This window comes from Arvicanthis niloticus, chromosome 18, assembly GCF_011762505.2.
Source record: "Arvicanthis niloticus isolate mArvNil1 chromosome 18, mArvNil1.pat.X, whole genome shotgun sequence".
Lineage (NCBI taxonomy): Eukaryota > Metazoa > Chordata > Mammalia > Rodentia > Muridae > Arvicanthis > Arvicanthis niloticus.
In genome coordinates this window covers 5496250-5523914 of record NC_047675.1, presented here as the reverse complement: position 1 = coordinate 5523914, position 27665 = coordinate 5496250, and the positions used below count along the sequence as shown (strand labels likewise).

General features: G+C 46.2%; 1 protein-coding gene across 2 annotated transcripts in view; it reads left to right on the top strand.

The window, feature by feature from the left end:
• Nucleotides 1-3311: 3311 nt before the first annotated feature.
• Arhgap10 (Rho GTPase activating protein 10) overlaps nucleotides 3312-27665 on the top strand; it is a 238734-nt gene continuing 214380 nt past the window's right edge. The window contains exon 1 of one of the 2 annotated variants that reach the window (XR_013104773.1): nucleotides 3312-3688. Coding sequence is in view for 1 of the 2 variants with exons in the window: in XM_034522388.2 (XP_034378279.1) it covers nucleotides 3535-3688 (154 nt within the window). In the remaining variant the exon portion in view is untranslated. The remainder of the gene's footprint in view (nucleotides 3689-27665) is intronic. The other variant, XM_034522388.2, reaches the window with a different exon arrangement.

Here is a 27665-nt window from a genome sequence, read left to right as displayed (position 1 = left end):
AGCTTGGAACATAGCAAGCAGTCAGTAGAACTTGCAGTTGACTTTACAGTGGCAGATCTGTGGCTCACCTGAGAAACACTGTTTGTACTGGGCTTCCTCCCTGTTAACCTATTTCTCCTCAGATAAAACTCAGAACAAGTTGTAATTGAGATTGAGTCTGTAACTAAGCAGGCACCGAGCAAGTCTAACAACTCCGCTTTAGGTAGTGTTGTTGCTGACATGCTGCAGTGTTCCCAGACACCTCTGATTCATAAGTCATATTCTGAAATTGGCCCTGTCCATCCTAGGTACCACCACTCTGGCACATTGGTTTCTTTCCATAAATGATGTTTCCTTGCCACTATGCCATGACTTGGGTTCATTTTGACATGCCCCTCATTTCCAATGTCCCCAGTGTCACCTTGGAGAGTTAAGCTATGCCACTTCTTTCCTAATAGCATCCCTACAGACTCAATCTCCATATATAGCTGCTAGAGAGAAATCTCAAACCAATTCATGTCACTACCATGCTTAAAGGCTTGCACCAGCATGGGGTGACACCTCCAATGCCAAGCATGGCCTAGGAGGTTCTTCATACCTGGGACCTCTCCACGCTTCTCCACAGCCACGAATGCATGTCCTGTCTCTGTGGGTTTTCCTGATTTGGATATGTTGTATGAGTGGCTGACATTACGAGTGGCATCTGTGACGGTTCTCTTGGCATCGTGAGCCCACAGTTCATGGTTCTGTAGCACATACCATACCGTCCTGACTCTTTTCTTCATTGTGCTTTAATTTTGCATTGTATAGATACATGCACGGTTCTTCCTCTTTCAACATCTAGTGGCTTTCCGGGTTGACTCCATTTTGGGCTGTCTGTGGACGTATGTTTTCATTTTCATGAAATGCTCATCATGTATTTGATTCCCTATGTTGAACTCTCTGAGGAAGCCTCTGCAACCTTTCTTTTGGAGGATATACTCAGTTGCTTTTTAAAAATTATCGTGTGTGTGTGTGTGTGTGTGTGTGTGTGTGTGTGTGCGCGAGCACATAAGCACAGGTATGGATGAAGGTCAGAGCATGGCTTTTGGGAGTGATTTCTTTTTCTACTATGTGGGTTGGTTTGGAGACAGACATTATTATTCACTGAGCAATCTAGCTGGTTGACTTAGTTACAGTCCTATTTCTGTGCCACACTGACCAAGGCGATTTATAAAAGAACATTTACTTGGGGGCTTGTTTACAGTTTCGGAGGGTTAGTCCATGTCCATCATGGCATTTAGCATGGTGGCAGGCAGGCAGGCAGGCAGGCGGGCAGGCGGGCGGGCGGGCGGGCGGGCGGGCGGCAGGCAGGCAGGCAGGCAGGCAGGCAGCAGGCAGGCAGGCAGGCAGCAGGCAGGCAGCAGGCAGGCAGGCAGGCAGGGAAAGGGGGAGGGAGAGAGGGAGGGAGGGAGGCAGGCAGGCAGGCAGGCAGGCAGGCAGGCAGGCAGGCAGCAGGCAGGCGGGCGGGCGGGCAGGGAAAGGGGGAGGGAGAGAGGGAGGGAGGGAGGGAGGCAGGCAGGCATGCTGCTAGAGCAGTAGATGAGAGCTTACATCTTAATTCACAAGAGTGAGGCAGAGAAAGAAAGATTGGGACTAGTTTGAGCTTTTGAACTTGAAAGCCCACCTCCAGGCAAACCTTTTCCAGTAAGGCTACGCGATCTTAATCCTTTTCCCCCACTCCCCACAACAGTTCCACACTAGGAACCTAGCATTTTAACATAGGAGCCCAAGCCAACGTACCCCTTTCTCTTTCTCTCTCTCTCTCTCTCTCTCTCTCTCTCTCTCTCTCTCTCTCTCTCTCTCTCTCTCTCTCTCTTACACACACACACACACACACACACACACACACACACACACACATACCCCGCCCCCGCGATTTGTTTGTGAGATAGAATCTTGTTATGTAGCCCTGCCTGGCCTCACACCAGGTAGTCCAGGTTGGCCTTAAACTCTCAATCCGCTTGCCTCAGCTCATGGGATTCTGGGATTATACGGCCTCAGACAATATGCATGGCTGGGTAGAGACTGGAGTGTGCTTGACTCTTTTGCAGGGCTCTAATTCAATCTCCAGTTTTTCCTCCCCTTTTCCTCTTTCTTTCCTCGGTAGCCTCCCTTGCTGATTTTAGTAGGAAATGAACCTTTCAAACTGCCTAGAAGTTATTGGTAAAAGTATTTTGAACCCAGAGGATGGACATTAAAGCAAGCCTTATCTGTGGCTCTCAAATGGTGCTGTTTTTTAACAGCGATTTTATAGAGTAGGCATACTTAGCTGCTTCCAGAGGGTTAAGACTCCTACAGCTCGCAGGCCAAACTCTTAATTACTGCACTCAGTCTGAACGTTTTAAAGAATCACTTTGAAGTTTCCTGTACTATTACGATCATTAAACCTTTACATGTAAACATGTGTCGAAAGTTTGTGAAAAATGTATGCCATGTATGCACCTGGCACATGTTAATTGCTTAAAAATTGTTAGCTGATAAAGTGTCTCCAGTGTAGGATTTGCTGTATACTTTGGGGGAGTTCTGCTTTAGAACGTATGGAATAGAAAACGAATTTTGTGGGCGCAATGACACGAATTCACACTTGTCCACGCAGCCTCCCATGGTGAAAAACCACAAAAAGTCTGGCATTTACTTTCGGCGGGTTATTTTTACAAGATCTTTTCTCCTACCCGTGTAAATTTAATCTGCAGAACAGAACAGAAACAGGGTCAACGCGGTTTAGCCACACGCTCCCTTGTCCTAAGACATTCAGCATGGACACGAAGTACAATGTACTAGAAACTGCAATGTCCATGCGAGCTGGTGATGTTAAGTTCTCCCGTGAGGGCGGCGGACCGAACAAGGAGAGCGAGCGACCCGGCTTGCGAACCCTTGCACAGCGAGGCGCCCTTCCTTGGGTACACAGATAAACGAGTCAATCATTTCCGCCCGCCTCCAGATAAGTCGTCTGACCGCGGGGACCGAGGCCTGCTATTACAAAGCCTCCTTTCCGTTCGGTCCGGCGTCCACTTCGGGGATCCCCCTGAGTCACCTGGACCTCGCAAGCCGTGATCGGGGAGGCGCAGGCGCCCGGGGGTGGAAGGCACAGACCGCGTTCTCCACCGCGGCTGCCTCGGAAGGAAGAGGAGGGGCGACTGCGCGTGGGGAAGAGAAGGAAGAGAAGGAAGAGGCGTCCGGGGAAGGGCAGGGAGGAGGAGAGCCGAAGGCGCCCGGGAGGGAAAGCAGGGGCGTGGGGGCGGGGGCGGGGCGGGCGAGACCGAGGAGGGGCGGGGCGGGGCGGCGGCCTCTGCTGCTGCCGGGGGCTGCCGGGATTGGGGAGCCGCGCCGTGTACTCTCCTGGGTCGCCGGGCTCGGCGGGACATGACCGCGCTGCGCTCGCCGCGCGCTCAGCCCTGCTAGCCGCTCGCCGCCGCCGCCACCGCCGCCGCCACCGCCACCACCTCGGAGCCCCGCACCTGGCCGCCGCCTCGGAGCTCAGCTCGGCCTGCGCCCGCGCGCACCGCCGCAGTCATGGGGCTGCAGCCCCTGGAGTTCAGCGACTGCTACCTCGACAGCCCGTGGTTCCGGGAGAGGATCCGCGCGCACGAAGCGGAGCTCGAGAGGACCAACAAGTTTATCAAAGAGCTCATCAAAGACGGCAAGAACCTCATCTCTGCCACCAAAAGTAAGCGGGGTCCGGCTCGCGTTCGGGCTGCGGCGTGGCGAGGAAGGCGAGGGGAGCGTCTTCCTCGGCCGAGTGGGATGGCTCTGTGCCCCTAAAATGGGGTTGGAGAAATAGGCGATTCCTTAGGGGATAAGCTCGGGGACATTCCTCTCCCAGGCGGTTCGGGCGCGTTCCTTTTCCCGACCCCGGCCCTTGGTGGCGCTGGAGCGAGGAGCTGTGCGTGGGAGCTGCCCCGGGGCTCCCGCCTGGCCCAGCGGAGCACGCCTGGGCGCCGGCAGGAGCGAATGGAGGCTCGGCTCCGGAGTCAGGTTTTACTGCGCCCTAACGCTGCTCCCAGTCTCTTGCAAAACAGAGACATCAGTCAGTTCGACAGTTTTGTCTCATAACATTACCAAGGAACTTTTTGGAAAGGCTTTGAGACCCTTCCTGTTTGAGACCCTGAGTTCGTCAAAAGTCCCTTAAGTTACATCTCTTATGTATCCCCTTTCTGTCTTGCGCGACCTACGTCCCTCTTGAGCTAAACCAGAAAGTCTACCTGGCTTTGTGCTGCCTTCTGCACATTCCTCTGTCTTGTGCTGAGGCGGGTTCAAAGATTGGGGATTGAAAGGGTCAGTGGGCAGACTGCCCCTGGTTCTGGCCTGAGAGCGGTGCCTGTACTGAGTAGGAAATTTTACTCTTCGTGCTTGATGCCGGCCACCTCGGTCCCATCCTGTATTCAAATAAGCAAGCAAACAAGCAAACAAACAGACAAGCAAACCCTCAAGCCACCTCTGAAGACAACAGAATGAGAAGGGTATCGGAGCTGAAATGAGTCTAGTGGTAGAGGCTCGTTGAAATTTGTGCAGAAACGGTTGTAATGTTCTATAAATGGGTGTTCTCCAGGGCCAGGTGCTGGCATCACCCCACCCCGGAACCCTTAATTCCTTCCTTGAGTTATTGTGAACACCCTTCTCTCCTTAAATCACCATCCTTGGGAGCTTGTTCCATTTGTTTGTAGACAGCACCTCTGGAAAAATACCCCATGTACATTTTCACCCCACCGTTTTGCATCCAGGAAGATTAAAACATACTGAGCGTGCCTTCTCATCCACCTGATCAAGTGCCTGGCCCAGTTATTATTCACTTAATGAATGAGTTGAAATATTTTTTAATGGGAAGATTTTAGTGGAGCCATCCCTGTAATTTGGGAAGCAAGTCGCTCAACTTCTCTGGACCATCTCCAAGGTTCCTTTGGTTCTGTGACCTCTTCGGTGTTTCAAAGTTGAGACTGGGAATCACTTTGTGATGAGTGGGTTATTTGCTTGGTGGTTGTGCAGGCCTTTGGCGTTGAGTCTTTCTGTGCTAGGTGGGAAACAGAAGGAGGGTCTGTAAATGTGAAGGAATGAGCATAGACAGCCAGAGGTGTGGGGACAGCCTTGGGCTGTGAAGTGGATGTGTTAGGATTCCAGGGCCAGTCTTAAGAAGCATCAGTAGATGAAGACATAGGTGTGCCTTGTCCTTAAGAAAATGTGTGTGTGCGTGCTCTTGTGCCATTGTACAGGTGGGAGGTCAGAGGACAGCTCTGAGCTGGACTTCCCATTCCACGTTTATGTGGGCTCTGGGGTTCAGGTGTCAGGCATCTCCAGTTGGGTTTGTTGGCTAGGAGCTTCCTTTGAAGCTAGGAAGATGAGGAGAGGGGCAGATGGTAAAGTCAGTTTGGCCATGGGTAGGAAGCTGTTCCTGTGACTGCATGTTAGCTGCTCTGCTGGCAGGAAGAATGCTTCATGTTCCTGAGGCAGCCAGTGTGCATGCGTGTGTGTGTGTGTGTGTGTGTGTGTGTGTGTGTGTGTTGGGAGAGTGAGCTTTCCTCCTCAGAAGGTAGACAGACCCTCTGGAATTTGTGACTCGTGTCTTATGGTCAAAGATGGGACACAAAATGGACGATTTCATTTAAGGGAGCAGCTAGATAGTGCTATCTTTTCTATCCTTATCCTTTAATTCTTTCCCGCAGGCGTAAAAGGTCTAGTGGCCTTTTTGCACTTGGCCCATTAAAGTTATCTTCTAGTTCTTAGGACCTGTCGTTGATTCTTCACTGGGGCCTGGCTTGCTTGGGGCGGGTCATGCAGTTCTTGCCATGCTTCCCCTGTGGACTTTCTCGGCAGCACTGGCCGAGTTCCCTCGCGTTTGGAAACCTGCTGATGAGGTCACTTAACCAGTTGTCTTCCCGTAACTTTGGATTCTAGAGTCTGGAAAGGACATTACACTGGGGGAAGGGTCTGCAGGAAGGACAGTTATCAAGGTGGTCAGGATGGCCAGGTCGCCCTGTTTGTTGGTGGTTTATAATTTGTTTTTTTTTTTTTTCAGAATAAGACCTTTGGTGTTTTTCTTTGGGCTGTGCGTTTAAATGATTTCTGGTCTTCATTAGCCTGCAAGATACCTTGACTTGTCATTTGAATGTCTTGAAACCTTTTTTTTTTTTTAAATTCTTCTCCAAATATTTAAGGAAGCTGGTGGAGCCCTGTGGAACCTGAAGGCTTGTTGGTGAGTTCTGTGGCAGCAGTAGGTAGCTCTGACAGCTTGATGCTATCACCACAGAGAAGTCCTGTCTTTGCGGATGGTTTTTGCAGCGAGTTCACTTAATCTGTGCAACAGTTTTGAACTCTCTGTATTCTGCCAAGTTATAGAAATACAGGATATGAAATGATACAAGTCAAGCCTGGGCTGTGGAGGTGCACTCCTGCAGTCTTAGTAGTCTGGAGGCCGATGCAGGAGGATTGCTGGTTTGGGGTTACTTTGGGTTACAAAGTGAGACCCTATCTTAAAAAACTAAACTGTGGAGTGGCTGGAGAGAGCCGGGTCAGCACTTAAGAGCACATACTGCTCTTCCAGAGGGTCAGGGTTGGATTTCTAGCACGCATAGTAGGTGGCTCAAAATCATTTTAACTCCAGCTCTTGGGGGATATGACAAAATCTGGCCTCTGTAGCACCCGGATTTGCATGCATATACTCCCATGTAGACACATACATATGACACAAATAATGAAAATAAAATGTGAAAAGAGAAGCCCAAGAGAGTGAGAAGATGATGTGACAATAAGTGTCCTGGCCTTCTCAGGAACAAGTGTGTGGTAGGTAGGGCAGAGAGGTTCCTGGGAGTTTCAGAACTCAGTGGTGCCTTATAATAAGGAAGAACCTTGTCAGATTGGAAACAGCCGAGAAGAAACCGGAACACTTGCAGTGCTGGGGAAGAGTGAGGTGGCCAAGGTTGGGTGGAAGGGAGATTTCGTGTGAGAGCAGACTGACTAATCTGAAAGGTCAGTTTCAGATTGTAGACTAAGGTGAGGAATGAGAGCGCTCCCTTGGAGAAGCCACAGAGGTTTCGTGGGAGCCTGACATAGCAGAGAGAGATAGTTAGAGTGGAGGCGATGGATTGGATGGTGTGTAGGGTGGGTTTGGACATAGCATGGGGGATGGGTGGTTGGGTTGGGAGGGGCTCCGGAGAGGAGAGTCAGTGACTTATGTGGGAGAGTGGAGATCATCTACTCACTTCAATGGATTCTTTGTTCAGATGGCTTTTTAGTTCTTGCTTTTGTTGTCTCTCCACTCTCTGTAGAGTAACCAGTGTCCTCTTTGACTGCGGTTTGGACGACTATGAGCTTTCCAGGAGGTAAAGTATAAGGCACCTGTGATTCATAAAGTTTTTTCATACTTGAGAATGTTACATTCCAGTGTATTTAACCTGGAATGTCTAACCTGTAGGGGAAATGGTGTCAGCAAGCAGTCCTAACCATTGTTACGCGCTCCTTGGTCTATGAGGTTCCCTGCAGGAAACTTAGCTTGTCTGGTTTTGCGTGAACCGCCTGCTCCCATCGTGTAGAACGAAAGGACCAAAAGGTCCTTGCTCGTTCTGAGCCAGGTCCAGAACGGGTCTGCCTAGACTAGATCTTGACATATCTAGGCCTTTGTGATTTACTGGCCTGTGCTTTGTTTCAGTTAGGCAAACACGAAAAGCCCCTTCCTTTCTGTGTACTGGCTCAGAGGTGTCCTTTTGGGGAAATTTCTTAAGCTGCCCTTACACGTTACACGGAGATTTGGAAGAATGAGAAGAATTTCAGTTCTCTGTAAACTGGAGTGTTAGTTTTCCCTTTTAATAAGAGTGGGTCGGCGCAGGGTGACTGGCGTGGTGCGGACGGTTCTGAAACACCCGTGAAGTGCTGCTGCTGCTGCTGCTGCTCTCATTGGCCCAGGAGACACTTTCCTATTCTGCCAGTTTTCCTTAGGTGACTCTGGGACAGCTACTTAGGGATAATTCTGACTGCTGTAACTTGCTTCTCACTCAGTCCTAACTGTGCTGGAAAGACCCAGGCGAGTGGGGCAGGGTTGTTGGAAACTATGAACACGCTAAGAAGCGCAAGTCTCTTAAACGCGAGCCCTGTTTAGCTAAATCCATTTTCTGGGTCTGGCAAATTGTTTAACATTAAGAACTCCAAGGGCTGGGGAAGTAGCTTGGTCGGTAGAGTGCTTGCTTAGAGGTTTAATCTCTAACACCCGTGAACCAGGCTTGGTGGCGCAGGCTGCAACCCCAGCACTCAGAAGGCATCAGTAGGTAGATCAGAAGTTCTTGGCCCTTCTCTGCTGCATAGCAGGTTTTAGTCAACCTGAGATAAACGAAGAGAATGAAGATTCCAATTTCAGTGAAGCTGAGCAGTGGGAAGCTGACCTGCTGGAGACTTTGGGGGAAGGGTCGCCTTTTGCCAAGGGGATCACAAAAAGATCTTCACCTTGGGTTGTGGTATCTGGCACTGCTCCCTGCCGTTTCTGACCGTGAATGGAACCAGTCTAAGAGTAATGGACTAATTATATATGTGCTCGTGGTGATGTGTGAGCCAGGAATTGTTTTAGGCCCGAGGCCACATCTGAATATTTGTTAAATCCCATCAGGACAGTTTGGGGTGGTGTTTTCTTGTTCATTTTGTTGGAATTGGTGTTTTAGATTTGTGTTGACGCGGCTTCTATGTGCAAATGAGAACAGTGTAGAAAATAAAATATTTGAAAAGCTCGTAGAATTACAAGTTTAACTTTTTCCTGAATAGGAATAAATATGTAAATAAATAAATATATAAATAAATATATATACACACACACACACACACACACACACACACACACACACACACACACACGCCTGGTTTTTTTTGTCCTTAAAAATTCACCATGGACACTCCCTGCAGTCAGGTCTCACCTGAAACCAGCCTTAATTTAAGCCCTCAGTTGGAGTTTATTCTAGCAGCCTGGTCCACTGTAGGAGTGTAGGCTGGCGGGAAAGGTAATTAGGATCAGGTTTGAGCTGGGAAGAGGGCAGGCTGGTGAAATACTTTCTCACTGCTGGTGGTCCTTGGTTCTGAATTAGAATCCACCAGCAGTGGGGCATTGCTCATTCAGAATGTTCACTGGTCAGTGAGCTGCTGTCTATGAGTCTTTGTGAACCATTAGTGGCCTGTCCCATCTCCTGGGGCTCCTTTTGTGACACTGTTTGTTTGTGACACACTCAAGATGGGTAGCCTGCTGGCCTCTCACTAACTGCTGGGATCTCACGGCGTGCTCCACCACAGCTGGCCCTTTACGGCCTTTTTCTTTTTTCTTATTAAGTTCTTTAGGCTTCTGGAAGATAATTATGACAGAAAGGAGGGTGCTTTATGTTTCTGTGTTTACTCTTTAAAGCAGCTGTCGAGCCAGGTGTGGTGGTGCCATGCTTTGAATCCAGTCACTAAGGAGGCTGGAGTAGGTGGCTCTGCGTTTGAAACCAGCCTGGTCTTCATAGAGTTCCAGGCCAGTCAGGGTTATGTATGTGACCCTATCTCAAAACAAAACAAAAGTAACCAAAGTGGATGAAAGAATGTAAGAATTCTTTCATGTAAGTGTTGCCCATCTGTCCTTCCACATGAAGCCATCTGGTAACAGTGGGACCTGGGTCCAGCTCCGTAGCTTTCTGTGTCTGCTGACAGTTTAAAGGCGTTCCTTTTGGTTTCTACTAGGAGTGAGTCGACACAGGCAAAGCACTTAGATTAAACTCACAGGTAAGAATTATGTCACCTCTAAGGCAGTTGTGGTGTATAGACCAGTTCTCTAACCTTTGGTTCTCTCTACTTCTAAACATTCCATTTCCCCAAATTGTCATTACACAGAGCAGGGCCATGAACTGCCAGACTCTGCAAAGAGCCGCATGCTGAGGATGCTGGGAAGTTGTAGAAATGAAAGTAAAGTGCACTGGTACCTCTGGGAAATCTGACTCCCAGGGATGTGAGCATCAAGTCCGTGATGTCACAAAGAACTCCAGTGGACTTTCAATGGCTGGGACCCTTGGGGACGTTAAATCATTATCTCTCATCCTGGGAAACCACAGCTCCTTAATGGCAGTACTCGCAGTGAGAGGAGAGAGCTCTGGGAGAGGGGCTGTCTGTCCTGAGAGCTTGGGCAATCCTGTCCTGCAGTAGGTGTGCTGCGCTAAGTTGTTGTAGATCGAGTCCTGAATGAGTGCTGAGCAGATGGGGTATTGTATAGATATGTAAACTTACATCCGACAGCACTTGAGGTAACCGTGTCCAAGCTCCTCGTCTTGTCTGAACTCACTTGATAGGAATTTAAATGTGAAGACGTTGTCTCCTGGCATTCAGTGTCCTCTAACTTTGCCTTTGACTTTCTAAAGGTTTTTTTTTTTTTTTTTTTTTTTAACTTGCCAAGTTGGCTTTATTTTCAATTTTTGGGGAGGAACATTGAACTTCCCAGATTTTTCTGAGTAGAAGTGTCTTGAATGTCTTACTAGATTCCTTTAAAACTGAAACCTCAGAAACAAGATTTATTTAACTGTGCATTTAAAAGTTATTTCTTGGGCCTTAGGTGGCTCAGTGTTTTAAGAGTACAATGTTACTTTTGCAGAGGACACAGGTTCGATTCCCAGCACCTACATGGTGGCTCATAACCATCTGAAACACCAGTTCCAAGGGATCCAACACCCTCTTCTGACCTGAGTGCATATCAGGCGTACATATGAACACATATATGTACACACATGGCACATATATGAAGGCAAAACACTCATCCATATAAAAAAACTAAAAAATTGAACATTTTTAATTTAAAATGTGCATGATAATAGCTAGCTTGTGTTAGATATTGATTATCTGCTTTTCTTGATCCTAAACACATATTGTGTATTAAGAATTATTCCATGGTGTTTTGTTATTGTGCTTTATTGATTAGGAAACAGTTTAGAGAGGGTTAATTGCAGGTCCGAATGACAGTTTGGTGGAGTTAGAATGCAACCCTACGTTTGTCTGACTTCCCACCCCAGCCCATAACAATAAGCCATCCAGGAATAAGGTGTGTATGTATGACTGTGGTCTTCTGTAGGGAATGGTACAGTGGGAAGTCCTCATTATCTGAAAGTATACAGTTGATAATCTCTAGAATGTCCTGATTATTTTAGGTCAGTGACAATGAGTTAAAATTTGAAATATGGCCATTGTTATAAATAAAACTGACAGTTTTAAGTATAGAGATCCAGAAATTAATTTGGTTTAATTATAAGGCATGAACCTCCGTTCAAAATTCTTTTCCCTCCTCTCTTCTGTCTTTATCTGCACTTTTCTCCTTTTGATCCCTGTTTTCTTCTTCCTCTTCCGCCTCTCTTTCCTTCTGTTCCCCCTCTTCCTCATCTTCTTCCTCCTTCTCTATTTCTTCCTTCCTTCTTCCTCTTTCCCATGCTTACCTTCTGAGGCAGGAGTCACACCCTTACCAACTACCTCTGACCCAGCTAAGTTGGCCTCCCTGGTCCAACTAGAATTTCTTCTCTGTGTTTCCTGAGGAAGATGTTAATCCTGTGCCATGAAATATTTCATCTCTGAGTGTGACTTCTCCACACTCATTGATTTGCTCGCCCACAGGCACCTCAGCCCTTGGGTGCTGAAGCAACGCTGTCTTGGAGCAAGTGGTAGTGAGGAGGTGTGTGTCTGGAGGAACTAGATTAGCCAGAACCTTGGCTCTGCATGCAGATGTGTAATGGCTTCTAGACAGTGAGTACTTTTCACTCTGACTGTACAGTTGGCATCGTCACATGGCTGGATGGTGTTGGGCAAGTTAACTTAAGCCCTCAGCTTAATAAAGAGCCTAAGATTCTTTATTAGTCAAAATTCTCATTGTTTGTTTGTTTGTTTATTTATAAAGACAATCTTACTCCTTTGTATCCTTGGCTGGCTTGGAACTCAATGTGTAGACCAGGCTGGCCTCAACCTCTTAGGCAATCCACTTGCCTTTGCTCTGCCCCCAACCCCCTGGGTTATTTTGTTATTATTATTGTATCTTAAGGAGGTAGTCTCACTATTTCAGCCCACATTGACTTCAAGTCTTGGGTTCAGTTGGTTCTCCCTGCCTTAACCTCCTAACATGGACTACAGGTGGGCGTCTGAACCTATGGCGTGGCAGTGTTTAGTATTCACATCAAATATTTTAAAAAAATTCAGAGAACTGCTTATAGTACTTATTAAAAGAACTCTAGCTCGCCAACTGAGGTGGTACAAGCCTTTAATCCCAGCACTTGGATGGCAGAGGCAGGCAGGTCACTTCAATTAAGAGACTGGTCTACACAGTGAGTCCTAGACCAGCCAGAGCTGCATAGTAAAAACCTGTCTCAACAATAAAAATCTGTCCTAAATTTCTTTGATTGTCTTATTTGATTGCCTAAATTGCCTTAGCAATAAAGATAAAGAAATAGTCTTGGGATCCATGTGGGCTTGTTTTTTCTTTCAAGCTAACAATATCTTGAAAGTCCAGAGCTGAATACAGGTCTCTTGGTGATTAAATAGGAAAACCCATCTGAAATAATCTGTTGACATCCACATGTCCTCTTCGTAGGTAAAGGTCACATACTGAACCCCTGGTGTAGTTCTGGGGCCTTCTGGTTTCCCCTTATCAGATTATATGGTCGCCGCCCTCACCTGTCTTGCAGCTGCTTAGAATCTCATTCTATCAAAAGAGAAGAAAAACACAGCTTGAAAGATTTGAGGACCAAGCCAGCCATGCAGGAATTCTGGGAATGGGATGCCGTCGACATGTTAATGTGCTGATTTGAGAGTCTGACATGTGTTACCTTTGCCATGTGACATACGGGTTTGCTGTGTTTTGTGAAATTTGGGTCAAAGGCTGCAGAACAGTTAAGTCATAAGTCACAGTGACAAAGTCAGCTTTACTTACTGTGTGGCCTCAGGCCGACTGCCTGTTTTTCTCCTTCTGTAATATATGGATGGTAATTAAGTGGAGTGATTAATCCTTGCAACATTTTACTGATTGTTTTGTTTGTTTGTTTTTTGTTTTTTACTTTCAGGAAAAAGTAGTATAAAGTAAAACTAATGTAAAAAAGTTTAGAAGCTCGTTTGTACTTATTACATATTTGTGTCTGTAGGGGAGAGGTGTCTCCTGGCATTACTGAGGCCCTGCCAGTGCAGCCTCCTTGCTCGAGGAGGCTGTATACACAAGTTCCAATGATGATTACATGAATTAATAAGAAGGCAGCTTCCTTTCTGTTGCAGTATAGAATGTTCTGCCATAGGTAACAGGACTAACTGGTTTCAGGGCATGAAAGAAGACAGCAGAGAAGTTCACACTGAGCTTCCTAATCGGAATCTGGATCCCGGAATATTTTGAGTGCTGCCAGGATGCCAGGTGGGAACTTCTATACCATGAAATACTGTTTCTTTCACAAAAATTAAGACTACTGTGCCAAATTGGCTTCCGCACCCATACATATATTAGTTCATACAGAACTAATGAGTTTGGTGTTGACAGCTGGGTTCTAACCCACATCTCAGCATCCCAAAACACTTCTGGTCTCAAGCATTTTGAACAAGGGTTGCTCATTCTATAATGACTGACTAGTAAGGGCAATGGGGGGTTAGCGTTTCTGCTGAGTGGGGAAGAGGAATTCTCCGAGAGAGGGCTGAGTAACTGGGAGGCCAGCAGCATCCAGCCTGCGTGGTTGGGAGCAGTCGGGCTGCAGCCGGGTCAGGGCGTCTGGGAGGTCATATGGAATAGATGAGTACAGTTCCTCCGAAGGGAAGAGGAGAGTCAGGAGCAGGACATTGGCGCCATGACCACTTATTTCTGTGAGACCAAAGACAGAATTTGGCTAGAGGTCTGCCCCCTGGACCGGGACTAGTGCAGGAGGCCAGGCCCTGCTTCGAGGCTGGTGACTGAGGGTGGGGGGTCAAAGAGAAGTGAGGTCTCGGTTCCTCCTGTGGGAGGTGAGTGACAGAGAGGAGCAGGCAGAAAGGATGGTGTGTTTTAGCTTTTCGTGCTGAGTCTGGGGGCGGGCTCAGTTGGCTTGTTTTGTGGTTGTGTGTTTTGGGAAGAGAGGACAGAGCTAATGAGTGTATAGATGCGACAGGAAAAGGGCTTTGTTCTGGCTCACAGTCCATCATGGTGAGGAGGACGAGGCAGCAGACAGGCAAGGCATAGGAGTAGGAGCAGGAGGCTGGCTGGTCACAGTTATTTGCACACTGAAGAAACAGTGAATAGGAAGTGGGCTGAGCTGTAATGTCTCAGGGCTTATCTCAGTGACTTACTTCAGCAAGGTTCTTTTAAAGGTACCAGGGCCTTCTCAAATGGTGTCAGTAGTTTAGGACCCAGTATTCAAACATATGACTCTGTGGGGGACATTTTGCATTGAAACTACAGTGTTGGAGAAGGGTGAGAAAGGGGTCACAATTAGAGACATGGAAGAAACAAGTAAATGGATAGGAATGAATGAACGAATGAACGAACGAATGACCAGATGAATTTGGAGAGAGTCACAGAGGCCAAGGAAGAGCAGCCAAAGCCATACTTCACAGTTCAGGTAACATTTCATTAGTAAGATGGGGAATTTAGTGAGTATAGGTAGATGAGTGGGAGTGGGCAGCAGGGTCCTTGGTAAGGAGGCCATCGGCTATCTGGATAAATCACTCTGCCCCACTCCCTTAAAACACGCTCTCTCGTTGAACCTTGAGCTAGGCTGACAGCCAGCGAGCACTAATAATCTTTGTCTCCCCCCCCCCCCCCGCCCCCTTGTAGTCCTGGGAATACAGGCATGTGGTACCACCCCTGGCTTTTTATAAGGGTGCGGGGGATTCAAACTCAGGTCCTCACTCTTGCATAGCAAGTGCTCTACCCACTGAGCAATCTACTACGTCATCTCTCCATCCCCCAAAGGCAACTCTTTTAATCAGGAAAGGTTTATTTTGGTTGATGGTTTTAGTCCGTGGTCACTAGGCTTGTTGCTTTGAACCTGTGGTGACAGAACATCACGGTAAAAGTGTGAGGTGAGGAGTCTTATCTTCTCCTGAAATTATATGTAGTCTTTGAGAATACCTTCTGTAGGTTTTTCTGAGTGAGCTACATAGTAACCAAAGTCAGGATTGGGAGGGCGAGAATGGAGAGCCAAATAGCTATTATGTAAACTCTGGGTTCCTTTAAAATTGACAGAGTCTAAAAGGCTCGCGTGGCTATGTAAATTAGCCTGTTGATGAACACATGAAGAAACCTGATGTATCCTGTAATCACAGTTGACAGAGTTGTGTTTACTGTAACACAATTGAGTGTTTTTCTGTCAGTATCTGCCTGAGTGTCAGGTCTGATTTATCTTGACCATTGTAAATCAAAAAAAAAGGATTATAAGAAGTACTTTTGTGTTTAGAAAACAGGCGATTTGTAAAAGAATTTTTGTGGCTTTGACATTTAAGTTCAGAACCTTAAGACTGGGTGTCATTTTGAGTGAGAATATCTGAATTCAGTGCATGACATGGACAAAAGGCAGAGAATGGATAGCGAGGTGGTACCGCCGTGGAAGCCAGGGCAGGCCATGTGGCTTCTGGAAGGTGCAGTAGAGCCAACAACGATGAAGGGCAATGGTTGACTCTGCTACTTTGTGGCTTAAGTTTATTTAATAAATACACACAAACTCTACAGGTTTCTATGAGGGAGAAAACTTAGAATAACATGTAACCTATAGGTGCTAAAGAAGACCTTCGGTTGGAAGACTACTTTCGTCCACTCACAAGCCACAGCACTTCAAAAAATAGGATGGGCTGGCACATGTCAGTAATCTCAGCGTTCCAGAGGCTGGGGGTTACAAGCAAGATCACCCTTGTCTGTGAAGTACATTTGAGACCAGCTTGGGCTGCTTCAGATCTGTCTCTCTAAGTCAGTCTATGAATAAATGAAATTGTTGATACTCAGCTTGGTGGACGGACGAATACTGTCTGTGAACTAACAGTATGTTAGTGTAGGGGAGTGTGCTTGTGTAGGTAGTGTGCTTGTGTAGGGGAGTGTGCTTGTGTAGGTAGTGTAGTAGCACTTTAAATGAAGATACATACACATTTCTTTAACTTCAGCCAACAATGAGTAGATTCCTACTGCTCAGAGATTCCGACTGTTAGTTCATTTGTTGGTCTTAGGTTTGTGGCAGTTGTGAGACATTGTGTGTGGTGTACTGCAACAGTTACTAGTGGTAGTGAGGACTGTAGTTGTTAGCTGACAGTAGGTATCTGTCTGCATCTTCAAGCCCATACTGTGTCTCCAGGACTGTGCATTTCTCATGACAATCATATGTTAAAGGATTTTAGTTGTTATTCTTGAGACAGGGTCTCACAGTGTAGACCTGGTTGTCTTCAAACTCACAGAGACTCACCTGTCTCTCCCTCCTGTGTGCTGGGATTAAAAGCTGTGTAACACCATACCCGGGACCATAGTTATTACTCTGAAACAAATACCAGTTTGCTACGTGTGAAGTTGGCGTTTGAAGAGGAGCATCCCTGACCTCCAGAGCACAGGCTCCTGCAGGTCGTACCCTGGTCAGGGCTCTCAGCTATCTAGGGGGGTCACATCATATCTCCATTGATAAGAGTGCTTTATGTACCTGGGTGGAGGTATTTTGTGTATAGCCATGGGTTATAATGTCTTTTACTTTAGGGAATCAGAAAAGTTTTCAAAAGAGATTTCCTTTAAGCTGCTGTGATGGTTTGAATAAGAATGGCCCCTATGGGCTCATATATTTGAAGTCCTTGTCACCAGAGAGTAGAACTGTTTGAAAGGATTAGAAGGATTAGAGGGCATGGCCTTGTTGGAGGAACTGTTCCACTGGGGGTGGGCTTTAGATTTCAAAGTCCCATGCCAAGCCTAGTCTTTTTCTGCTGCCTTCAGATTGGAGTGTACAGCTCTCTGCTCCAGGGCCATGCTGGCCTGTGTGCCATGCTGGCCTGTGTGCCATGCTGGCCTGTGTGCCATGCTGGCCTGTGTGCCATGCTGGCCTGTGTGCCATGCTGGCCTGTGTGCCATGCTGGCCTGTGTGCCATGCTGGCCTGTGTGCCATGCTGGCCTGTGTGCCATGCTGGCCTGTGTGCCATGCTGGCCTGCTTTCACTGCAGTGATAGTGAACTGACCCTCTGAAATGGTAAGCCAGCCCCCAATTAAATGCTTGTTAGTGTTGTCTTGTTCCTAGCGACTCTTCACAGCAATAGAATGGTGACTGAGAAAGACAGTTAGTTGCTGAGAGTCACAGGGAAGACAGTCATCCTCGGATGATCTGAATTAGTGTCTACACCATTATGTCCCTCACAAATTAAGGGGCTGCAATTTGCCTTTAACAGAATAAGGTTTCAAAGGGAATGTTTTACTCATGATATAGGGGTCACCCAGGGTCACTGACAGTGCAGTACTGGCTTATGCCTTGGTCGTTTACCCCTGGCAGGCTAAGGCCTGAGTTAGCATTCTCCTAAAGAAGACTTACAGGAGGTTTGTTTTGTTTTCCCCCAGACTGTGCAGCGTGGCTCTGTGGTAGAGTGCTTGCCTAGGCTGTGGGAAGCACCACACAATGGTGGTGGTGGTGACACCGTGATTTCTAGAACTGCCAGCAGCTGTGGTTACCTGAAGGCAGGATGAACAAGATTGTGCCCCCAACTTTCCCTTCAAGGGAGGAGGGGCTCACAAGGCGCTGCCCTTCCCTGAGGATTCATAAGATAGTTAATAAGGGTTGCTGGGGACAGGGCCTTATAAGCCTCTCAGCAGGAAGCATTTATTATTGTATTTAACAGTTGCTGGCGGGAGGGGCTCATGAGGACTCCGCTCCTCTTTAAGGCTGTTTAGACAGTTCACAGTTGTTCGGAGGGAGTTTTTTTGTTTTTCTTTATTGGGTAGCTGCCGGAGCTGCTGTGAGGCCCTCCATTTAAACCATAGGTCACCATAGTTGGGTGGAATCTTTGATTTGCTTTAGCATGTCCTGGGCTATGAGGTAATTAGCTCCTGCCTGAAGTGACTTTTGGAAGAAGCTTTGTACTGTATGTGCTGTTCCAGCCCTTCTCAAATTCCTGGTGCAAGCACCATTGAAACCAGTGAGAACCTTAAGGCCAGGGAGGCCTTGAGGTGGTGGTGGTGGAGTCTGTCAGAAGTGCGGTGGGCTTCCACTGAGTTGATGAACTTTGGGACAGTGAGGACAGACTTAGGTGGTGTTGGTCACAGTTGGGATGCATGAGAGATGTCTCTCTGACATCTGTCATGCAGAGCACCGCTCAGCAGGGGCCAGCAGGCTTCCTTTGGCTGACTTTCTGTTGCCATTTCTAATGGCTTCTTACATTTAACTTGATGAAGGGTGTCTGCATTTTTAATTCTGTCATCAGATAGAGATAGTTGAATTTTCTTTGTTATGTATGAGGAAAGGTAGTGTGTTAGTGTTTGTATCAGAGAAAGAATAAACGATAGGAAAAAATCATTTTCCTACACAGTAAGTTTATATATGCTTTTGTTAAATTCATAATAGAACAGTTTCTTGAGAAACACAAATGTTACAGAAAGACAATTTAAAAAATTGCAATGATAGTAAAAGTAAATTTGTTATTTAGGTAAAACAAAAGCTGTAACATTAGACAGTCTTGTTATTTTTAGAACAAAAATGACATTTTGTTTTCTCATCACATGTGATTTTGTGCTTAAATTTTTTTACTTGCCAGGTTTATTTCATTAAAACTTTGCCTTGCATAGCCAGTTCTATGACACACAGTCTGATATTCTTTGTTTATGGCATCTTGTTTTATTTAATTTCTTCCAGAAAAAACAAGGCATTCCTTTCCACCTCCCTGCTTGTAAGCGGGAGGGGTCTTTGCTGTAAGACAAGACTGTCCATACCATGTTATCCAGAAGCAGTCAGTCAGTCACCTGTTGAAAATGCCCACCTCACTGGCTTGCTTTTCCTCAGCAGGCTGCTGTCAGCAGACTCTTCTCCCATGTCCATATCTAGGTGATACTTTTTCTCTGTAGAAACTAGATCATTGCCAGTGGTTGACACCTGTGGTTGCTGGGCCATGCAGTGTGAGCAAGACTCCAGGACAGCTTGGTTCATTGATAAAGCATCACTTATAGCACTGATGGCTGCATGTGGCAGGAGAGCCAGTCCACAGACCCTACCTAACCCAGTTGGTCGTTTTTGTTCTCACGTCAGTCAGTATTAGCCTGTTGCTGGCTGGCTTGCCGAGGTAGAGGATTCCAAGATTGGTTGCCTTTTGCCTCATGCTTGCAAGATGGCTTCCACATCTTACCCGTTTTTTTTTTTTGGAAGGGTGAAATAAAGGAAGAAGGAAGGTTGGTCTGTATCAGAAGCATTCTTAAGACTTTCCAGTAAGCTTAGGTCTTGTAGGCCACAGTTTTTACATGGTTTCTTTCAACTGGTAAGTAGGTGTGAGAAGATAGTCACTTGTGGTTCAGCTCTAGGGCAGCAAGAAATAAAAGATTGTACTGGCTTCTGTATCTTTTAGTAAATAAAATTCTAGAAAATAAATTCTAGAAGGGAGTATTTGTGTGTGTCTCTAGCTACCAGGTGTTCAGTAGGCCAGTGAACTGTTGACAAGAGCCATGTCCTTTACTGGTTTTAGGGCATCAGAGGGATGCAGAGACATTTAACTAGAAAGTCCAGTCTAGTGCAGTCTAAGGCAGAGCAAAAGCAGCCGTGAAACTGAGTGCTGCTTCTTTAGTAGAAAGCGTTGTCAGTGTTAGCTTTCTGTCCCTGTAACTGAATAGCTGAGGTACTACCATCAAGGGAAGGTTTACCTGAGCCAGTTCCTGAGGCTTCAGTCTAGAGTCAGTTGGCCCCACTGTAGGCAGCCAGGGACAGAGAGAGGAGGAGGGCCTAGGAGTCCACCAAGTCCTCTTGAAGACTTTCCACTAACTTCCGTCCCTTCAGGGTTCTACCTCTGTGCAACAGCGTCAGGCTAACACTGAGCATTTGGTGGAGGTGATCTTGAGGGGCGTTTACCATCCAAACTATAGCCCTTGGTCTCCTGAGGTAAAGTTGCTCACCGTAAGGAGAGGAGCCATGGTCTGGGCAGGCAGGGTTGGTGGTCTAGTTTCAGTGAGAAGGGAAGAGAGGAAGGGAGGGAGGGAGGGAGGAAGGAAGGGGGAGAGAGAAAGAGAGAGAAAGAGAGAGAGAGAGAGAGAGAGAGAGAGAGAGAGAGAGAGAGAGAGAGCGCGCGAGCGAGCTAGCTATGTCTGGGGGAAATGAATGTTGTCAGGGGGGAAACTTAGCATGGCATAGTGGCTTCATTTGGTTTGTTGAAAATCTAATGTTTTCAGCTTGAAAGTCAGTGGGAACCAGGTGCTGTCTAATTTTGGCCTAGTGGTATTCCCAGTGTTTGTTCTGTGCTAGTCATCTGGATTTGTCTTTATCTGTTGTGGCATTCAGAGCGTCTCTCCAGGCACATCTTCTACTTTCTTGTTCTGCACTCAGGGTCGTACCTGATGCCGTCTCTCCTGTGTAGATCACTGTTCTGTCGGGAGTTACACTGGTCCAGCAACATAGCAGTATTTGTACTTGGGAAGAGGTGATCAAGGCTGGCTCTTGCTGGTCCTTGGCTAGCCTTGTCTGTTTCCTGTTTTTTTGGACTCCTTGCCTGCTCCTGTTTAGTAAGCCTGTGATAGTGGACACTTTTGTGTGAAAGTACTACCTAAGCAGGGCTCAGAACAGGGCCACATGGATTGAGAGGCTGGCACTTGGCAGTTACATGCCTAACAGCTGTGCAGTAGCTTGCAGCATTTCAGTCTGCAAATGCTGTTTGTTTAAACTTTTTCCCATCGTTCTATGAAGACTTGAGTGCAGATACACATATGTCTAAAGACTTGTGACTAATATTTTTTGGGTCTGTTTTTTTGCAATACAAATCACGTATCCCATAGTCCATTCATTTAAAGCATGCAGCCTGATGGCTTTTTATCAGCTTATATTATTTTTGTGTCTGTTACTGTCTGTTTTCCTAAGAGTGCCAGCCTTGCAGAGATTAATATGGATGACAGGGTTTAGTATGTGGGTAAGTGGTAGGGCAAATGTGTGTGTGCATCAGTATAGGGCATAGCATCCATGAACAATACACTGTGAACTGGATCAGTAAAACGTTTCTAGTAATCACTAAGAGGAAGTGGAGTTAATCTAGCGTGTCCACACTGCTACTCTTTAAGCATGTAATCAGTATGAAAGTTATTAGATACTTTGTATCCTCCCTTTTCAGGCAGGATATGGGAAACCACCGTCTATCTCATACTTACATTATATCTCCATTTAAAATAGCATATCCCCAGCACTTACCAGTTTGTTAGTAACTGCTCTGTTGGGTATGGGAAGTCAGCCTGACTTTAAATCTCAAGGTTCACACCACCTCCCCTTCCAGTTGGGGTGATAGTGAGCATTGTCGACATGCTGTATGAGTGACTGACCACTTGCGAGGTATTTGTTGCCTCATTCGATTTTCTCAATTGAGGGAGATTTTTAGGCTATGTTCAGTTAGCTTGTGAATTTTCACATACCATGATGTATTGCGAGAGATATTTAAAACGGCGGCACTCAATCTGGCTTTTCTTAATCAGCCGCCATGTTTCTGACTAGCCTAGGCTTGTGGCTAGAAGTGGCTGTGGCCGTATCGCTGCTGCTCAGCTCAGGCCATCTGCTCAGGCAGTCAGAGACACCAGCCCTGCCACCCACAAGACGCCAGTGTGGGAGATGGCTCTGCCAATCTACCACACTGTCTCCACAATGCTTGGCTGAGCCCAGACCATCCCGCCATCCATGTGGGCTGGGCACAAATGAGACTCTAAAGCTTAGATTATCCAAAGGCTTTATATGTTTGGTAATGCTCAATAACAAGATGCCCATATGATCAGAGGTGTAACCCAATACCCAACCTAGATATACCAACTCCCCTTGACTGCTAGAGATGCATGCACATCCACTTCCATGTTCTGCCCCCCTCTCTTGTCCTTCTTCTCTAGCTCCTCCTCTTCCTCTCTTTATTCTTCCTCTTCCTTTCCTTACTCCTCCCACCTTAGCTTCTCCTACAATGATGTAAAAGATCTAAGTCCTTAAATAAAGTGACCAAATGTACAAAGTTTTTAGTTGGCTGTGTCAGGAGTTGAATTCAGCTCTGAGAGTTGGCCTTGGGGGCACATGGTTGACACGCATATACCATAGAGCTGTGTTCTATGGTCGTATCTTTTAGACTGGGTTTGCCTATCAGCTACTTTTGTGTTGCCGAAAGATCAACTTAAAGCTGGAAAGGAGCCTGTGTGCCGTGTGTTCCTCTCCCTCCTCCATGACTGTAGAGCAGTAGTTCTCAACCTTCCTAATCTGTGACTCTTTAATACAGTTCCGCAGGTGGTGCCCCTCAAACATAAAGTTATTTTTGCTCTGTTGCTCCTGTTTTGTAACTGTAATTTTGCTACTGTTATGACTTGTGAAGTAAATGTCTGTTTTCTGATGGCCTTAGGTGACCCCTATGAAAGGGTTTTTTGATCCCCAAAGGGTTGAGAGCTACTGTTTTAGAGATTCTCTCCATGACTGCTTGGACAGACTGTTGTGGTGGCAGGAGCATGAGGCCTAAGGATGCTGTTTCTTGTCATGGTGTAAAGGAAGCTGAGGGGCCAGAGATAAGACGCCCCCGTCACTCACCTACTCACCTCCTCCCTGAACTTACTTATAAACATTTTTTTTTTTTTTTTTAATAATAGGTTTCTCTGTGTAGCCTTGGCTATTCTGTAATTTACTCTGTAGACCAGGCTGGTCTAGAACTCAGAGATTTGCTTGCTTCTGCCTTCTGAGTGCTAGGATTAGAGGTGTGGGCTATCACTGGCTCACAGAAACTTTTAAAAGGGACACTTTGTAACATTGTACCTCCCTCCCCTGTGTTTTTTAAGACTGAGTCTCTTACAGAAACCCCAGGTTAGCTTTGAATTCATTACCCAGCCCCTCCCCTTCATGCTGGGATTATAAGTGTGTGTGTATCACCACGCCCAGTAACAGTTCTTATGAAGCGTTTATTTTCCCATGTTTTTGTTGTTGACGTTCCATTCTTTTGTATGATAAGTAGTTTTTTAAAAAGAAAAGTAAGGCCAGGGCGTGGTGGCAGATGCCTTTTATTCTGGTACTCAGGAGGCAGAGGCAGGTGGATCTTTTGAGTTTGAGGCCAGCTTGGTCCACAGATGGAGTTTCAGGACAGCCAGGGCTACACAGAGGAACCCTGTCTCAAAAAACTAAAAAAAAAAAAAAAGGAAAAAAAAGAGGAGATCTTGACCTGCTGCTCATTTGATTATCTGAGAAACAGATAATTATTAGGAGTTAGATGAGGGGAACCGGTTTTTCTCCTTTGGGGCTGGTTTTCCATAACTTTGATCAAGGGGCATTACCTTTGTCCGCAGTAGGAAAACCCTCTTTCACTGGCTTGCAAAGCTTTGGCACATTCAGCATTGGGACAGAAAGCTGGGTGTTAAGTCCCTTTCCCCTGGAGCCTGGAAGAGGTGCTGGGGATGGCACTCCCCTGGAGGAAGGCTGCTTTCCTGGAGGAGGTGTGGGGCTGGCACTTCCCTGGAGGAAGGCTGCTTTCCTGGAAAGTCCTCATGAATGTCCCTGTCTCAGAGACAAACATGTTGGAAGGTACAAACTCTTCTCTAGGGGTTTTCACCTTCAGCAGTGACCTCTTTTCTGCATATGATTTCTTGGTGTGCTTTGCATTTCTGTGTGTCTTTGCTGGTACCTTCAGGGTGAGTGGGACAGCATTCAGTCCAAACCACAGGAGTGTACAGAATTGTTTCTGTGGTCCTCTGATTCCACACTTGGTGTTGGAGGTAGACCTCCTGGGAGAAGAGAAGTAATGGTTTTCTTGGGGAGTCAGCAGTGGGCTAGGCCTGCAACTGTATCCTCATAAAGTGTTGCCAGGACCAAATACCTGGCAAGAAAAGAAGCAACTTTAGGGGTTATTTTGGCTCACAGTTTTAGGGGATACAGTGTATCAGAGTGGCTGTGTCATGCCTATGGCAGGAGTTGCTTCTGCAGCCAGGAAGCAGAGAGTCTGGCACTGGTGTTCCTCTGGCTTTCTTGGCTTTTTTCATTTTGGTTCCCCAGCCTGCGGAGTGGCTCCACTCCTGTAGGGTGAGTCTTCCCTCCTCAGTTAAGCTTCTCTGAATATACCCTCACAGTCTGGCCCAGAGGCTGTGTCTCTTCCCGACCCTAAGTCCAGTCACATTGATAATGGAAGACGAATCTTCCTAATGAGCCTGCTACATTTTAAACACGAATTTAAGTGTTTTGAACAAAATTTGCGTAATCCAAACGAAGTGTTCCATATCATAGTCAGAGACTGCTATGTGTACCTCAGTGTATCACAGTCATTTCCTTCCTTACAGAGTCTAGTGTGATGTATGTGTTGTCCCGAGTCTTTCGAAGTAAGACATACTAGAGCATGGTGTGTAGTGGGCCTCCGCCTTTCCAGGGAAAGATGGGTGTTTATAGGAGGGAGTTTCATGCAAATGGTATTTGGAGTCAGCTCTAACTCATGGTGTGTCTGTGCTGTCTTAGACACGTGCATGATTATATTAACACAAGCCCAGTGATAAATGTTGAGCTTTGTTTAAATCTACCAGTTTCTAAATTTATTTAACTAGGTTTCTTTCCTTAAAACCTTCTTTTACTTCTCAAAGGACAAAGATGGGTAAATAGCGAGGTAAATTCCGGCTGGAGGGACTGCACATGAAGCCTTAGTATCTACGTGTGCAGAGGTCTTTTTTTTTTTTCTTTCTTTCTTTCTTTCTTTCTTTCTTTCTTTCTTTCTTTTTGTTTTTTTGTTTTTTTGTTTTTTTGTTTGTTTGTTTAAGCTTCCCAGAGGAGGCTGGGGAAATGCCTGAGCAGTGAAAGGCACTGGCTGCTCCACAGAGGACCCATGTTCAGGTCCCAACACCTGTGTGACAGCTGGCAATCACTTGTGACTCTGATTGCAGGGCATCTGGTGCCCTCTTCCTTCTATTGGCCTCCAGAGACAGCAGACACACACATGGCGTGCATACATACACTCCAGCAAAACACATACATTAAATCAATTAAAAACAAACACATTCATGAAAAACTAGTTCTTCTGTGCCAGAACTTAGTATAGCTGGATGCGGTGGTGTCTGGCTTTAATTCCAGTGCCTATGAGGCAGGGGCAAGCGATCTCTAAGTTGGAGAACAGCTTGGCTTACAGAGTGTGTTCTAAGGCAGCCAGAGCTGTGTAAAACTGAGAGAGACCTTGTTTCAAACAAACAAACAAACAAAGCTTAGTCCCCTTGTAAACTTAGTGTCATGGTTTGAAAAGTACCATGGAAGGGCCGAGCTTTGCCTATAGATCCCTCTGTCTCTGCCAAAGAAGACATGAGAGAGCAAAATGGCCCCAGAAGCTTCATGGAAAGAGAATATACATTAAAAAAAAAAAAAAAAAAAAAAAAAAAAAAAGACAACTTGCCTATGGGTTTTGTTCAGCTGGAGTCTTTTTCCCAGGAAAAAGTACATTTGAAAAAAAAAGCATTGTGGAGGAGGAAGAGAAAGAAGAAGAAGAGGAGGAGGAGGAGGAGGAGGAGGAAGATGAATATGAGGAAGAGGAGGACCATGACAACCAGGGGAGACAAGAAAAAATGAAGGAAATGGGTCTTAGCAAGGGACAGGTGAATGAGAGCCTGCTGCACCTGGAGTGGGTTTGTCCTCCATAGTTCACATGTGAGGACTTGGTCCTCACTGTGGTGGGAGTCTCTCAGAGATAGAGCCTATCAGCAGGGCTTTAGTCATTGGGGGTGTGCCTTTGTGAGGATCAGGGTGACACCACAGGCTTTCTGGCTTCTTTGCTGTGGTTCTTTTTCCCTCTTGCACACACTTGCCATGATGGCATTTGCTGTTAGACCTGCCTTCGACACTGAAAAGCGAGAGCCAGGTAAACCTTTGTAAATAATGTGCCGTGGGCATTTCATTATTTCTTTGTATACATAGAAAACTGGACTGTTGTAGCTGCACACCATGGGAAGGGTGCAGAGATGGAAACTCACACAGTGGTACAGTGTGTGGGTATATCAGGAGTGCTCTTTCGTACAGCAGTGGCGTAGGTCTGATGACCCACCGCACAACTGTTTCAGAATGACTTTTAGGTATTTCATTGATTTCGGTCATACACCAAACACTGAATAAACTGTTGTGTTTCGCTGATGTGTGTCCTGCCTCTGGAATATTCTGAAGGGGTAGTAAGAGCTTTGATAGAAGCCACTTTGTCAAATTAAAAAATGTACTTGTGACTTGACACCTTATAGGCTTTCTAGTTGCAACTACTTTAACAAGAGAAGCAACTAAAAATGTAATTAGTTATTGCCCATATTATTTTCCTGTGCTTGGTGTTCCATACCAGACTAAGATAGGTAATGGAACTGGCTATTGCAGTTATTTGGCTACAGTCAAACATTTAAGATGTTTTGTTGACAATTTAATATTATTGAAATTCCTTATCCTCAAGGACAAGAAATTGTGAAAGAGATTATGAAACTTTAAAATAATACCTTCAAAACTCTCTGAGTGCGGGAAAAGCAGCTATTGGTGCTTCTTCCCTGGTTTTATAAAAACTCTGAAAAATTGGCTTTTTAAACTAAAAGGGAGGGGGAATTATACCCTCCAAGGTCACCAAAAGCACATCTTGCTTTTGTGTTACTTGTTTTAAATTTTCTGCAAACTGATGTTAAAGGTCAGTCTGCAGCAGATCGCCACTGGCATCAGTCACTTCCAGAGTCTAATGGAGAGACCCCCTAACTAATACTTGGAATGGTCCCGACCCTGTCTTAATTTGGGGTCGTGGCTCGGTCTGTATTTTTTCAGAAAAAGAAAATGGAGCCTGATGGCTGCTTGAAAGATTGGTCTGTCAAGTGGACACAGATCTTGAGCCTAATAATTATGATTCTGATGATGAAGATGGCTCAAAATCCTTATCAGCCAACTGATTTAACCTGGCATGTAGTCTCCATCAATACTCACTATATACCTGGTGGCTAGACTTTGTGTCTGATCCCTGTCAACCAGCAGTTGGATTAGATACTGAAACATTTCCACTTTCAACTTATCTCCTACATGGCTTGGATAATCATGTTGCTGTTAACTTTTGAACCTTGTGTCTCAAACAGATAGGTTGCCTTCACACAGGATCTCTCTCAGCAAGCCCAGCCATCTGTCATGGCAGTTATTCATCACTATGAAGAACTGCATTGAGTGCATGCTCACAGGTCCTTTGGTCTGAATGTGGTTTTGGTCTAATTGGGAAAGAGTGTGCCAATGATGGCCGGTTAGTCAGTGATGGGTAAGAGTGTTCTTGCGCTCCTATAAACCTAAGGCAGAGGCATACATCAATATGCTATGTATGTTTTGCAGAGACATACATCAATATGCTATGTATGTTTTAGAGACATACATCAATATGCTATGTATGTTTTCCTCGAGGACGGGTAATATAGGAGCAATATAGACGCCAACCTAAGCCAGGCACAGTCGCCCGGCCACTCTGTACCCCAGATGGGATGAAATCATGTACCCCATCAAGCTGCTGGCACTACTGATCTTTGGGTTGACTCTCCTGTAAACACCTCTTCCCTACCTACCACCATC